The sequence below is a fragment of the Urocitellus parryii genome, chromosome 2 (genome assembly GCF_045843805.1).
Source record: "Urocitellus parryii isolate mUroPar1 chromosome 2, mUroPar1.hap1, whole genome shotgun sequence".
In the NCBI taxonomy this organism is placed as follows: Eukaryota; Metazoa; Chordata; class Mammalia; order Rodentia; family Sciuridae; genus Urocitellus; species Urocitellus parryii.
In genome coordinates, this window is record NC_135532.1 from 99,351,587 (window position 1) to 99,364,087 (window position 12,501).

The window sequence follows — 12,501 nt, forward strand, 5'->3', positions numbered from 1 at the left end:
AGGTTGTGAGATCCTTAACCCAATCAGTGAATTAATTAATCCCTGATGGGGTTAACTGGGTGGTGACTCGAGGCAGGTGGGTGTGGCTGGAGGAAGTGGCTCACTGGGGGCGTGGGCATGGGGTGGACATTTGTATCTGGTGGGTGGAGTCTCTCTGCTTCTTGATCACCATGTGAGCTGCTTCCCACTGCCACCATGATGTTCTGCCTCACCTGGAGGCCCAAGGAATGGAGCTGGCTTCCAATGGACTAAGACATCTGAAACCGTGAGCCCTCAAATAAACCTTTCCTTCCCTGTAATCATGCTGGTTGGGTCTTTTAGTCACAGCAGCAAAAATGCTGACTAAAAGAAGCCCCTACTCCATTGATGGGACAGAAGCAGTATCTGGGTTACCGGCAGACTACGTTGTGTGAAGTTGGGGTCGGGAAGGTGCTCCATGACCTCATCTCTTGTCCCCACAGGTACCAGTTGACATACTCCATACCCAAATAGACCCTTGCTATGGTCCATACAGATTCCACTGGGTGGTCCCATGTCTCCTTTATTGGACCCACTCAAGTCCTCCAGCTCCCTTGGCTCTACCAATGCCACCTCAGCTAGTAGGCACTCACTGCTGTCACCACACTGGGATGCTGATGTCCTAGGCCCTGTTACCTGGACAGACTCTCATTTCTCTGCTGGGGCAGGCAGCTTTTTGGATTGAAGACTTTTTCTCATCAAACCTTTGCTTAATACCAGGAGTCTTCCTATTTCCTAATGGGTCCAGGATTTTGGAACTCTGCATTCTGCATTTATAACTCTTTCTGAAGCAAATGAGTATGGATTGGCTGTATGTATGGGGGGTGGGGCGGGGTGGGGCAGGGGACATAGAGGTGGGGGAAATCAGAATCACATATCAATTATATTTCACTACTCCTTGTCTGTTCAGCACTGATGTGGCTAGGATGTGCTGTTATTCCTTTGATATGTATCCCAAGGAATCCAGGTCAGTAAGGTAACAGTTGCACCAGCCCATGTGACACCATTGGGTGAATTTTAAAAGATACCCCTCTACCAGGTGTGGTAGCATGCACCTGTATTCCCAGCTATTTGGGAGGCTGAAGCAAGGGGATTGATTGAAGTTGGTTGTTTGTGGACAGTCTGTGAGATCTTTTGTTTGGAGACCCTGTCTCTTAGAAACTAAAAAAGATGCCTCTTTGGAACAATTGGAGAACCACATGCAAAAATAAAATAAAGTACATTGATCCATACCTTTCACTTTATCCCAAATATGAACTCAAAATGAATCACAAAATAGGAGAAAAGTCATAGTGAACTTGGTGAGGCAGAGTTCTCAGATATGACAGTTAAGCTATAAAAGAAAATTTTGATAAATTGGACACTGTCAAAATTAAACACTTGGGCTTCTTAAAAAGGCACTGCTAAAGCAATGAAAAGATGAGCCACAGAGTAGGAAAAAGTATTTACAAATATCTGAAGAAGTTCTTGTATCTAGAACTCTTGGGAGCTTCCAAAATGGCTAAGTAGAGGTGTCCAGCGGTGGCCTCTTCCCAAAGGAGGACCAAAACAACGTGTGAATAGCTGCATTGGAGACGACGGCTGAGGGGGAGCTCTGAAACTCACAAGGGAGAGATGGGGACCCTGTAATAGGAGGTGCTAAGAGGGCAGCGTAGAGAGAGGAACATAGCCCACCACTACCTCTGACCCCAGCCCTCTGAATGGGGGGACTCCTCTTTGTGGGCAAATGGTAAATGGAAGAGTCTTGGCAGACCCCTCACTGGGAATGCCAGCAATACTAGCTTCTGGAGAGTTCCGTAGTCATCATAGGTTTAGAGCCAGTCAGGAGAGGTGCCTGGAGTGTGTACTGTAGCTTTACTTCAGAGAAGGAACTCACGTCATCTCCTCCCTCATCCTCAAGGTCCAGGATGCAGCAGTATAGTGCCCTGTTGAGAATGGAGCTACTGTAGGAATCTGCACTGCCCCAGGGGACAGAAACCCCTGAATACGCCCATTGTGGAGTCCCACAAATATTCTACCACATTCACACAAAAGCTTGCAGATTGTGAACCCAGTAATGCAATTGTAACTCCAGTGCCCATGTCCACACAGTGCCCTGTGCTACAGGAGACAGATGGGTTAGCACAGTGATGCTCCCCACTGGATCTGAGGAAGCAAAACACTAGCCTCCTGAGATCTGGGGTCTGTCCCATGTCATACCTCCCTGCCACTCTCTGCAGCTGTCAACACATAGTCCTGCTGGGCCTGGGAGTGCGCCTCCCATGATTCATGCATCCCATGCCACTGCCTTTGAAGTGCACCAAGAGACCTGAAGACATGCCTCCCACTGGATCCCTGCTGCTAGCAATGCTCTCCCAAGTGGGGCTTGGGCATACATCCCCTACTCCATGTCCCAATGCCACCACTGCCGATGGTGGAGCTTGCCTGAACAGCGCCTGGGGAAATACCTACTTCACTCCACAGCCCTGAGACCACCATTCCCATTGCTGGAGTTGTTACATGATGGGCACCCCACCACTACCACTGTGGGCACCACACCCACCTGGGCTACTAGAGTGTCCCCACCCTCATGCACTCCTTGACGATGGATGAGCTTTCTGTCCCCAGTGCCATATGCACCATGCCTGAAACTATCAATTATAGTTGAAGAAGTTACACTGAGACTTCACTATGGCATTCAATTAGAACAAAATCCAATGTAGTTAGTTCAACAACCCAACGTGCTTAGGTACATCTTCAGGAGAAAGTCTTTTACTTTGAAGGCTACTTGATAAAACTGGTAGAGATAAGGATCCACCAAATGTGCAAATATTGTGCAGGCACACAAGAACGGTAATGAAGCAAAGTACCATGATGCCTCCAAAGGAGCATACCTCTCTAGCAACAGCCCCCAAAGGGAAAAAAAGAATCGATGAAATGCCTGAATAATACAAAAGAATGGCTCTAAGGAAACTCAAAAGAGAGACAAGAAAATACAGACAGATGATTTAATGAAGTTTAAGAAAACAACTTACGATATGAATGAGAGGTATAGCAAGGAGACAGAGACTATGAAAAAGAACCAAACAGAAATTTTGGAACTGAAGAACACAATATCAAATAAAAAAAATATAGTTGGAAACTTCAACTACCGAATAGATCAAACTGAAGAAATAATTTCTGAGCTTGAAGATATTTTTTGAAATATCTTAGACCTCCCCTCACCAAAACAATAAAGAATAATTCTGAGACTTATGACTTTGGGGACACCATTAAAAGAATAATTTTTTCTTTATTGTATTAGGAGCATTCAAGAATGAAGAGAGGGGAAAGACGTAGGAAATATATTCAGAGAAATAATAGGTGAATATTTCCCTAATCTTGGGAAAGAGGTGGACATCTAGGCCTGGAATGCCCAAAGGACCTCAAAGAGATTTGTTCAAAAAAGTCCTTTTCATGATGTATTATACTCAAATTGTCAGAAGTCCAAGACGAAGCAGCAAGAGAAAAGTATCAAGTCAAATTTAAGAGAATCCTTATTAAACTACTAGACTATTTTTCAGCAGAAGCTTCCTTGGAGGGAATGGAATGGTACAAAGTTCTGAAAGAAAAAAATAATATGCCAACCAAGTAAATTATACCCGGAAAAACCATCCTTCAGAAATAAAGACTTTCTAAGACTAACAAAAACGGAGGGAATTTACCCTCACCTACAAAACATGCTCAAAGAAGTCCTACATCTGTGATCAAAAGGTAGATAACTGCCCATCATGAAAACTAGTGAAAGATAAAGCTCAATGAATGGTAAAGCAGATGAATAAATGAGGAAGAGAAAAGAATAAAATCCTAACCAGCACAGAACCACCAATAAACCACAAAAATAAACAATAAGAGAGATGAAACTGAAGAAAGGACATTAAAACAACCGGAAGACAATTAACAAAATTGCAGTAGTAAATTCTTATTTTTCTTTTTTGACATTAGGAAGCAGGTCTTTATTCTGCAATATGGAGGAAACATACTTTGCCCACCTGCCCCAGACATAAATAGTTACCACTCAAAAACTGGCCAGCAATGCCCCTTGTGGACCCCTTGTTGCAGGGTTCTAAGACAAACCAGAGCCCCAAAATTCTTTCTTCCCTTAAACACACCTATATCATTATTTACAGAATTCACTTTTCTACTGGTATCAAAAATTATACTAAAAATCTATCACTAAAGTAACTTTATTATATTTTTTCCCCTCTTAATTTCTTTGTTAAATATCTTCCCTGTCCTGATGACTTCTGCCTTGTATTTTCTTGGTATAATGTGTCCTTATCCTTCTTTAGGTTTTCTGCACATCTCTTGGCACCTTGGGGTGACTCTCTGCTCCAATTCACTCTCCAGTCTAGGCTGCAGCCTGGCTTCCTGGACCTCAGACACCTGAAGTCTGAATTTGCAGTTGCTCCTTTCTCTTCCTGGTTCCTTGTGGGGACTGCCACGCTTTTCTCCCTCACTTTCTCCTCGGCTGAGTCTAAAAATTTTAATAAACCAAATTGAACCTGGGGAAGAACACAACCCCAATAGGGAAGCTGAAAAAAATGAACACAAAGCAGAAGATTTGTGGCCTGCCAATAAGGGAATGTTGCTGCAAAGCAGTAGTAAAGCCTTATCACTAATAATCTTGAATATAAATGGATTAAATCCTTCAATCTAGAGAAATGAAGTGGCTGAATGGATTAAAAACTTGCTCTCAGCTACACACTGCCCACAAGAAGCTCACCTCAGTCAAGGAAACATACAGATTAAAAGATAAGGGTTGCAAAGGGAGGGGGAGGGGAGGGGTCATGGGAGCAGGAGAGGTGGCAGAATGAGACGGGCATTCCCAGTGAGGGGTCTGCCAAGACTCTTCCATTTACCATTTGCCCACAAAGAGGAGTCCCCCCATTCAGAGGGCTGGGGTCAGAGGTAGTGGTGGGCTATGTTCCTCTCTCTACGCTGCCCTCTTAGCACCTCCTATTACAGGGTCCCCATCTCTCCCTTGTGAGTTTCAGAGCTCCCCCTCAGCCGTCGTCTCCAATGCAGCTATTCACACGTTGTTTTGGTCCTCCTTTGGGAAGAGGCCACCGCTGGACACCTCTACTTAGCCATTTTGGAAGCTCCCAAGAGTTCTAGATACAAGAACTTCTTCAGATATTTGTAAATACTTTTTCCTACTCTGTGGCTCATCTTTTCATTGCTTTAGCAGTGCCTTTTTAAGAAGCCCAAGTGTTTAATTTTGACAGTGTCCAATTTATCAAAATTTTCTTTTATAGCTTAGAACAAATAAATAAAAGATAAGGGTGGGACAGATGAATGGATAAAGAAATTGTGGTATATATACATAATGGACTATATTTACTTGACCGTGAAGAATGATTTTATGATATTCGCTGGTAAATGGATGGATCTGGAGACTCTCAATCTAAGTGAAATAAGCCAATCCCCCAAAACCAAATGTCAAATGTTCTCTTTGATATGTGGATGCTAAATCACAAGAAAGGGAAGGGAGGAGAAGAATAGACATTCAGGGGATTGGACAAAGTGGAATAAAGGGAAGGGAGGGGTGATAGGAGTAGCAAAGACAGTGGAATGAATTTGACATAACTTTCCTATATACATCTATGAATATACACAGTGAGTCTCAACATTATGTTTATCTACAAGACTGAGATCCTAATTAGAATAAGATATATTCCATGTTTGTATAAACATATCAAAATAGATTCTACTCTAATGTATAACTAAAAAGAACAAATAAAAATTTTAAAAATTGAAGAGTTGGAAAAAAAGTCATTCCAAGCAAATGAAAACCAAAAATGAGCAGGAGTAGCTATACTTAACACACAACCAGAATAGACTATAAGTAAAAATAGTATAAAACGTCACTATGTAACTATAACATTTTCTACTCAACAGGAGGACATGACAACTATAAACACTGGAGCTTCCAATTATATAAAGCAAATATTATAAGATCTAAAGAGAGATATATAATAGTTGGAGACTTCAACACTACATTTCCATGAGTGAACATATCATCTAGACTCACCCCAAAGTCGATAAAGAACCATTGGAATTAAGCTGTACTATAGACCAAATGGATCTAATAAACACTTGCAGAAGATGTCTATAATAGTGCAGAATTCAAATTCTTTTCAATTTAAGGAATAGAAATGCAACAGCAAATTAAACTCAAAATTGAGAGAGGTAAAAACTAAATGAATATCAGAGCAGAAATAAACAAAATACAGACTGAGAAAGCAAGACAAAGATTGATGAAATGAAGAATTCTTTTTTAAAGATGAAGCAAGAAAGTCAAATTATTCCTAGTCATAGATGTTATGGTTTATATATAGAAAACCCTATAAACCTTTAGAGAGGCTATCCAGAAAGAGTCTGGGGGGAGAAGACCCAAATAAAATCAGTGATGGAAAAGGAGACATAACTGATACCTCGGAAATACACAGAATCATTAGTGACTATTGTGAGCAATGACACACCAAAAAATTGGAAAAAAATAGAAGAAATGGAATAATTTCTGGACACATATGACCTGACCAAAATGGAACCATGAAGATGTAGAACTTGAACAGACCTCAAATAATGAGCTACAAGATTGAATCAGTAATAAATCGTCTCCCAACAAAGAAAAGCCCAGGACCCGATGGCTTTGCTGCTGAATTCTGCAAAACATTTTAAAAAGAGCCAATACCAATTCTCTTCAGACTATTCCACAAAATTGGAATGGAAGAATCTCTGCCAAACTCATTCTCTGAGGCCAGCATTACCCTGATAACAAAACCAGAAAAAGACAACACACAGAAAACTGCAGACCAATATCCCCAATGAACATAAGTACTGTAAAAATTCTCAACAAAAAATGCTAGCAAACCCCATCCAAGAGCACACTGTAAAGATTATACACCAGGATCAGATGGGATTTATCCCAGGGATGCAAGGATGGAAACCAGATAGAAACCAGTAAATGAAATACAGCACATTAACAGAATGAGGGACAAAAACCCATGATCTTAACAGACATAGAAAAAGCATTTGATAATATTCAGCATCTCTTCATGATAAAAAAATTAGGTATGAAAGGAACAAAGGTTAACTCAATAAAGGCTATGTATAAAAACTCACAGCAAACATCATGCTAAATGGGTATGGTGGGGAATGAAAGAATTTCTTCTAAGATCTGGATGAAAACATGGGTGAGCACTTTCCCCTACTCAACGTACTACTAGAAATTTTTGAACAATTAGGCAAGAGAAGGGAAAAAAAAGCATCCAATTGGAAAGGAGAAAGTCAAATTATTCCTAGTCACAGATGGTATGGTTTTATATATAGAAAACCCTAACAGCCAGGCACATTGGTACGCACCTATGTTCCTAGCTACTTGAGAGACTGAGGCAGGAAGAATCATGAGCTCAAGGTCAGCCTCAGCAACTTAGTAAGACATAGTCTCAAAATATTAAAAAAGAAAATATTGAGGACATATGGGAGTGTAATCCAGTGGTAAAGCATACTTCAGGTTCTATTCCTAGTACTGAGAAAAAGAGAGGGGGGGAGGGGAAGGGAGGGAGAGGGAGGGAGAGAGAGTCAGCCTTAAAGACTCCACTTCTTCTGTTGGAACTGATAAATGAATTCAATAAAGTTGTAGGATACAACATCAACACACAAAACAGTAACATTTTTATGCACAAATAACAAATTACTTGAAAAGTAATAAAGCAATCCTATTCACCATATCTACACAAATAAAATACATAGAAATTATGCTAACCAAGGAAGCGAAAGACTATTACAATGCAAATTATTAAGTGCTGGTTGAGAAAATTCTAGAGGACATGATAAATGGAAAGACATCCCATGCTCATGGATTGGAAAAATTAATATTGTCAAAATGCCCATTCTATACAAAGCAATCTATAGATTTAATGTAATCCCCATCAAAATACCAATGGCATTCTTCACAGATTAGAAAAAAACAATCACAAAATTCTTTGGAACCATAAGAGATCCAGAATATCTAAAGCACCTTAAGCAAAAGGAAAAAAAAGCTCTAGGCATCACAATATATGACCTGAAAACCTACTACAAAACTATGCTAATCAAAACAGAATGGAAAGTCCAGAAATTAATCTACATGATTATTTTTCTTGGTACTGGGGATTGAATCCAGGGTCTTAAACATACTAAGCAAGTGCTCTCTCTACCCCTGAGCTACATCCCAGGCCATACTTTTTTTATGGTATTTTGAGACAGCATCTCATTTAGTTTTCCAAGCTGGCCTCAAACTTGTGATCCTCCTACCTCTGTCTCCTGAGTAGCTAGGATTATAGGCATGTACCACTGTGCCTGGCCAGCCAGCAATGTTTGACAAAGGCATCAAGAAGATACCTTAAAAAAAAGGACAGTCTCTTCAATAAATGGTGCTGGGAATAGCAGAGGGGAGGAAAGGGAAGTACTGGGCCTGAGAAGAGAGGGGGAGTACTTGGGAATGCAATAAACCTAATTATGCTCTATGCATGTATGAATATATTACAAAGAATCCTACTTTTATATATAATTATAATGCACCAATTAAAAATAAGTAAATAGAAGGGAGAGCCATAGAGTAGAAGAGGAGGACCGGGTAGACGGAAGAAGAGACAGAATAAGAAAGTACTGTGGGACAAAACAATTATGGGTATGTATTAATATTTCACATGCATCTCACTAATATGTATAATTATAATGCAGTAATAAAAACATAATTAAAAGAGAAAATTAAAAAGTGATATAGGCAAAGATTTTTTGTGGGTAATGCCTCCAAAACACAGGAAACCAAAGCAGAAATAGACAGATGGAATTGTAACAAAATAAGAAGCTTCTGTTCAGCAAAGGAAATAATCAACAGAGTTAAGAGACAACCTACAGAATGTGAGTAAATACTTGTAAACTATTTAATCTGACAAGGAGTTCATATCCAGAATATCTAAGGAATCAAACAACTCAGCAGCAAGAAACAAACTATCCAATTAAAAATGGCAAACAGACTGAATAGACAGCGCTCAAAAGAAGAGAAACAAATGGCCAAGCAGTATATGAAAACATTATCATCATCAGAGAAATGCAAGTCAAAACATAATGAGATACCATCTCAACCCAGTTAAGATTGCTGCCATCAAGAAGATAAAAAGTAACAAATGCTGGCCAGGTTGGAGAGAAAGGGGATTCTTATACACTGTCGGTGAGACTGTGAATTACTATAGCCAATATGGAAAACTAAATACTGAAAATAAGACTATTACATGATTTAGCTACCCTACTTCTGAGTATACATCCAAAGGAAATGAAATCATTATATCAAAGAGATTCCTGCATGCCTGTGCTTATTATAGCATCATTCACAAGAGCCAGGTTTTGGAATGGCTGAGATGTTCATTAAGAGATGAATGGATTTGAAAAATGTGGTATGTATACACAATGAAATATTATTCGTCACCAAAAAAGGACATTGTCCTGTTGTTTGTGGCAACATGAATGGAAATGGAAGACATCATGTTAAGTGCAATGAGCCAGGCACAGAAAGACAAATACTGTATGTTCTCATGCATTGGTGGGAGGTCACTAGAAACTAAGAAGGGACCAGGAGATAGAAAGGGTAGATAATGGGTACCAAAATATAGTTAAAAGAGTGGGAGTAGAACTGATGTCGTATAGCACAGTAGGGTAACTGAAGTCTACAACAATTAATTATGTATTTCAAAATAACTAGAAGAGTTGAAGAGTTCCCAGCACATGGGAATGATGATGTTTGAGGAATGGGAATGTTAATCACCCTGACTTGATCAGGGTGATTAACATTTATCAAATTATAATAGTGTACATTTATCAAATGATAATTTGATAATGTACATTTATCAAATGATAATAGTGTACCCCCAGAATAAGTACAAATATTGTATCTCAATAAAAGTTTTGAGAAAAGAACTCTTAAAATTCGATAAATAAGAAAATAATCAACCAACATTTAAACAGGAAAAATATTGGAACAGACACTTCACCAAAGAAGATATATGGGCGATGATAAATAAACACATGACAAGATGTTCAAAATCATTCATCAATAGGAAATGGGAATTTAAAACCACTGTGATATACCACTACCCCCATCAAAGTAGCTAGAATTTAGAGCAAAATGACTATTTTCATGTGCTGGAGAAGATATGGAGGGATTGGGACCCTCCTGCACTCTTCTCTTACAGCCCCAACCTATAAACAACAGGAGAATGTGTCAACAAACAAACCGGCATATTCATAAATTGGAATTCTACTCGGCAATAAGAAGGAATAAACTCTCAGTCTGTGCCAAAACATGGACAAATCTTAACCGCGCTGTATGAAGGTATCATATACTGTATGATTCCATTGATGTAAAATTCAAGAAAATACCATTTAATTTAGAGTGACAGAAAGAAGATCAGTCATTGCCTGGGGACAGGAACCAGGTGGGTCAGGAGCAGGAGAGAGAGGTAGATTATGAAAGCTAAAGCAGCTTTGAGGAGTGATGACCATGTTTATGATCTTGATTGTGGTGACGGTCATGTGGGTGTGAACATATGTCAGAACTTAATAAATTTTATGCTTTAAACACATGCAGCTTATCCCCGATGGCTCCCAGGAGTGTCCAAGCAGAGTCAGGACCTCCATCATTTCCTTTCTGTGGCCAGAGGGTAATTGGTAATCAGGACACTGGCTGCTACAGTCACCCTTGCTATTTTATCGCTGGCTGTAGTGGCTGCTGGCCTTTGAGATGTGCATTTGTGTTCGGCAAAGATTCTTGAGTTCCTTGCAGAGGGCAAGATGCAGGGCTTGCATCTAGGCCTGGGCAGAGGAATTTGTAGGAACCCTAAGTCTTGGGACAACAAAGACACCTGAGAGGGAGGCAGGACAGAGTGTGGGGGAGCAAAGAGGGCAGAAGAGGAGGCCCAGGAAGACTTGAGGAGTGGGTTCAATTTGGCTACTGGACCAGCATGGCCTGCAAGAGCTTCTGGGTAGAGCGATCTGAGAAGTAACTGAATCTTGGGGATAAAGTGGTGGGTGGGCAAATGACTCCACCCCCACACTGGTAGCTTGGGGTCCGTGGGGAGAGACACTGGACTGGGTATCCTGAGATCTAGGGTGATCTTAGCAGATCTCTTCCCTTCTCTGAACCTTGGACTTCCCAGGGTGACCTGGGCTTGAAGATGCCCAAGTCTCCTTCTAACACTGACCTTTACTCTGACAAATGGCTTTGTGAACGTGAGGGCCCCCGTCCAGCAGTCCTGACTCATCTGTCTTGTTTTGTTTTGACTTGCAGAGACATTAATGGATACCAGGACTGCTACCGCGGAGCTGGGCTGGACGGCCAATCCTGCCTCGGGGGTGAGTGTCAGACCATCATCCTTCAATACTGCGGTGAGACCTAGGTCTGTAGGATGTCTGGGGGAGCAGAGCCTTCCCAGAAGGGCACCCGTAGGGATGGAGTACAGGTGGGCATGGCTGGTTCTATGGCCCATCCACAGAGACGCAGCCCCAGGAGTCTTCGACCTAAGTTGCTGCCTAGTGTAGTGATGTAGACCATCTCTTATCACAGTCCTTTTGAGAGCTGGACCCACATAACTCAGGCCATGGCTGTGTGGGAACAGAGCATACGGCTAGTGACATCTGTAATGCCCATAGGGGGTTCAGAGAGGGCAGAGATATTAGGGCATAGCTGGAATTCATAAGGGCTGGGGTGCTCTTTCTCCCAGAGCTTGTCCTAGAGAGACAGTCTTCATTCACTGAATAGTGTGAATGGCCAGACGCCATAGCTACAAAGATGGATAGCCTTGGGGGTCTGGTTGGTCTCCTGTGGGGACCAACACATTCATGGGTAAGCGGGAGTGCGTCTCTCCTCTGTGACCCTGGAGAGATCAACAGACAAGTGTGGCATAGAGGTGGGAGTAAGAAACCCAGAGGCAGACAAAAGGTCTTTGCAGAGAAGGTGCATGGGAGGTGGGTTTTGAAGAGTGAATAGGAGTTTCAAAGATGGCGCAAGGAGAGTCTGGGAAGAATAGATGAGGGAAAAGTCCAGTACACAGCAAGGTGTGGATAGTGCTGAGACGGGCTGGGTGTGGGGTGGGATGTGGCATGGAATGAAGGGCCGTGACTGCCAGGCTGAGTAAAGAACTTGAATTTTAATGGCGAGATTCCAAGAGGGAGAAGTAAAGGGTCGTACTTGCTGACAGGATTGGGGAGAGTAGTACATGGAAGAGGCTCTTGCAGCTGCCTTGGACATGTCAGAAGAATCCGACTAAAAGGGGATACTCACAGGTGGAAGAATCACTGGTGGATGGAACATGGCAGGAGGGAGAGGAGAGATGGACAGAAGCGGTAGAGATGATGTGATGTGCAGGTCTCTGGCATGGGTGATTGGCTAGCTCTGGGCTTAAACATGAAAGAAGAATGAAT

General features: G+C 41.5%; 1 protein-coding gene across 1 annotated transcript in view; it reads left to right on the forward strand.

Annotated features, from left to right (window-relative positions):
- Window positions 1–12,501, forward strand: part of Ephb1 (EPH receptor B1) — a 417,904-nt gene that overhangs the window by 126,722 nt on the left and 278,681 nt on the right. Inside the window, exon 2 of the mRNA XM_077793624.1 lies at window positions 11,369–11,433. Within this exon, the coding sequence (XP_077649750.1) occupies window positions 11,369–11,433 (65 nt within the window). The remainder of the gene's footprint in view (window positions 1–11,368; window positions 11,434–12,501) is intronic.